Source organism: Exophiala mesophila (genome assembly GCF_000836275.1).
Source record: "Exophiala mesophila strain CBS 40295 unplaced genomic scaffold supercont1.3, whole genome shotgun sequence".
NCBI lineage: Eukaryota > Fungi > Ascomycota > Eurotiomycetes > Chaetothyriales > Herpotrichiellaceae > Exophiala > Exophiala mesophila.
In genome coordinates, this window is record NW_015622506.1 from 3,118,132 (window position 1) to 3,121,621 (window position 3,490).

Sequence of the window (3,490 nt, forward strand, 5' to 3'; positions counted from 1 at the left end):
CTGAACATGTCGCTGAAGGATAGCATTCTGGCTATAGCTCAGAATGCCAGATCTGAGCATGGAAGGTTTCCAAGATTTACTGACCGAAGCATTCGACAAAAATCTGCAGAGTGATTAACTTAACCATTTACTGGCTGTTGTTTGTTTCTCTTCGTCTCGTATGGGCCGTCGAAACGAGATTTCACGGTGGCGTCGCTGTCTCCATACTTCCCCGCCGCCACCACACTCGGAGTACGATGGTGGTGGACAGTTACTTTTCCGCTTTTCTGAATTTACTTCCGGGGTTGTTGATGCGGGGATCAAGAATCCATCGCTTGCCTTTGAGTATGGTATTGAACTTCTGAGTACCTCGGAGGGAGCCAGATAATTGTCAAGTGCACGTAGTAGCCTAGACGGTGCTCGGGGAACCATAGTTCAGAATACATTTGACCATAGCCATGCCTGTCGCTCTGGTCACTGGAGGTGGTAAGTCCTAGTGTCGTCTGGGCTGGGCTCATGTTCATTTCGCTGATTTAGCACACAGCCTCGGGTATTGGCCTAGCCACTGTCCAGCATCTTGTTCAAGATGGCTTCAACGTATGCGTGATGGACATCAACCAGTCCCTTGAAAAAGGTCTTGCGGACGAGTTCGGAGACCGAATTCTCTTTCACTGTGGAAATGTCACAAAATATGAGGACCAGGCTGAGGCCTTCAAGCGCACATTCGAGAAATGGGGCCAGCTTGACTTTGGTACCTTTGATCTGAAATCGTCAGGTGTCATGGCTGATGTTGACTAGTATTTGCGAATGCGGTATGACGTCTCGTGAGCAGATGTAACCAGAGCTGCTGGTGCATGAAACTCTGGGGGAGTTTACTAAGTGAAAATAGGGCATAGGTGACCGTGTTGACTTCTGCGCGCCAGTCGAGGCAGTTGACGGCATTCCACCTCGTTGCGATACACTGGTGCTTGATGTATGCCTCTACGGGGTTGTCTGGACAGCTTACTTGAGCCTGTATTTTTTCCGACAGAATAAGTCGAAGAAAGGCCGGCTGGTTATGACCAGCAGCCTGGCGGGCCTGTATCCCGCGGCTCCAGTTCCTCTATATGGAGCAGCCAAACATGCGGTAAGTTGTTACCACGCGCCAAAGCTACAGAATACTTCCCTGAAGCATTGTAACAGGTGATTGGCCTGGGCCGGTCATTAGCAAAGAGACTTCAAGAATTAAACGAGCCGATATCTGTCAACGTGGTGTGCCCTGGCTATGTGGCCACCCCTCTTGTCAGCCAACGCCTCACCAAAGTCCTGCCCGAAGACATGATAACCCCTGCTGGCACGATCGTTTCAGCCATTAAGGGCTTTCTTGCAGCCCCCGAGAGCACCGGTATAGTGGCAGAATGCTCTGGGAAGGATATCATCTATCGAGACGCCCCTTCGTATGGGAACAGACAGTCCGAGTACTTCGCTGAGGGGCAGTATAAAAGTCTCATCAACGAGGACGAGATAATGAGAGACAGCGCAGAGAAGGGCAAGCTACTGTCTAAAATGGAGAGATAGTAGATATATGCAATCGCAGTGTTCCACCATTGTTTCCTGCTGTCACTGAGTTCCTCCGTTCTATCATGACAGTCACTCAGTCCTAAAGCAGTTATGCTTGAAGAGATTCGGCAGCCCAACCAAAGAGCTGTAGAATCATGGCTCTGACAATGCAATACCAGATGAGACCGACCGAAGTGCCAATCTCTCGGAGGAGCGCTGCGATATGACCATTAATCATCCATCACCCTCAAGCAAATGTTAGACCCGATTATCCATCCTGAACACGGAGATAGTTGTGTGTTACCCACTGAGTACCTCGGCTCATGCCAGAGGCTATCCAGGCTGCTGTGCCGAATCTTTGTCATTGACTTGTTATATCAAAGCTTGACCAATAGCAAGGTCAGATACAGCACGTCAGAATCATTCATGTTGGCATGGGGGCATCGGGTATGCTGGCCGGGTACAAGGCCAAGATGATGTTGACAACCTATGAGTTGATCTGTTACGAAAAGTGAGGGTTTTCGCCGGTACATTTGGTCAACGTCCCTAGCATTGACATAGAAACAAGCAAGCCTGGGGGACCTGGTACGGAAATAGATACCTAGGTAGGACAGCAATATGTGTGCTGCTACGCGTCGTGAAATGAACCACCATTTCTTAGGCTTGCTTCACATTGCACTCGGTACACATCGGTCAGATAAATAGTCCGAATACATAGCTCGCAATACTAGATAATTAAGGATGCCACAGTAGCGATAAGGCAGTCTATAGGACATTGCTCACAAACGTGACGCATACCATCAGTGCTGTTGGCTCTTGAAACCACTTTCAATGTTCTTCTCCGATTGACCACGGACTTCGATGACTTCCAGTATCAACGCACCACATGTGTTAAATACGATAGCGGTCGACTATTTTAGCATACTTCCGTATTCATAAGCTACCATAACATTATACTATAGCATATGCTGTGGTGGATCCTAGTCAGGAGGCGATTATATGCAATATGCTTATCTTCGCAGGATGCATATCATTTGAAACAAAGAATGGGTGTATCTTTCTCTCTGGGACAGCTCACTGGATACTCGATACTTGCTGGGCCATCGTTGATAAGATAATCTGGCCACCAGAGGTTACTTGCCAACTTGAAGTTTGTATCCACAACTACCCCTGGCGATCGCTACCGCGAGCACCGAGACGGTTGTGCTTATACATACACGCTGAGAGCATCAATAGATATCACATTCAGGTCGCGGCGGAGGTTTTTCTCCCCGGGTCAGTCACACCAGCATCCAGCAGTATCTGCACCACCTTCTCATGGCCACGGTGCGACGCCACTTCCAGTGCGTACCACCCTCCACAATTAACATTCGCCCCGGCGTCCAGCAACATCCGCACCACCTTCTCATGGCCACGTAGCGACGCCGCTTGTAGTGCATTGCCATAATCTTCTTCCTCTGTATCGATCTCCATTCTGTCCTGACCACACCATTGCGACGCTTGCAGTGCACTCCATCCTCTAGTATTGACATCGGCCCCAGCGTCTAGCAGTATCTGTACCACGTTCTCATGACCGTCGATCGACGCTGCCGTTAGAGCGTTACTAAACACTCCCCCTCGGATATTGACATCGGCCCTAGCGTCTAGTAGTATCTGTACCACCTTCTTATGGCCATTCAATGATGCCGCCGTCAGTGCGGTATTATACCACCCCCCTCGGATATTGACATCGGCCCTAGCGTCTAGCAGTATCTGTAAGGCCTTCTCGTAGCCATAATAAGATGCGGCTTGTAATGCAGTATTATAATATCCTCCTCGGATATTGACATCGGCCCCGGCGTCTAGCAGTATCTGTACGACCTTCTTATGGTCAAAAAATACTGCGGCTTGTAATGCAGTGTTATGCTGTCCTCCTCGGATATTGACATCGGCCCCTGCGTCTAGCAGTATCTGTACGACCCTCTCATGGCCT

At 49.4% G+C, this 3,490-nt stretch overlaps 1 protein-coding gene across 1 annotated transcript in view; it reads right to left on the bottom strand.

Annotated features, from left to right (window-relative positions):
- Nucleotides 1-2,763: 2,763 nt before the first annotated feature.
- PV10_04684 (uncharacterized protein) overlaps nucleotides 2,764-3,490 on the bottom strand; it is a gene marked incomplete at both ends in the record, with an annotated part of 3,662 nt that continues 2,935 nt past the window's right edge. Inside the window, one exon of the mRNA XM_016369258.1 lies at nucleotides 2,764-3,468. Within this exon, the coding sequence (XP_016225046.1) occupies nucleotides 2,764-3,468 (705 nt within the window). The remainder of the gene's footprint in view (nucleotides 3,469-3,490) is intronic.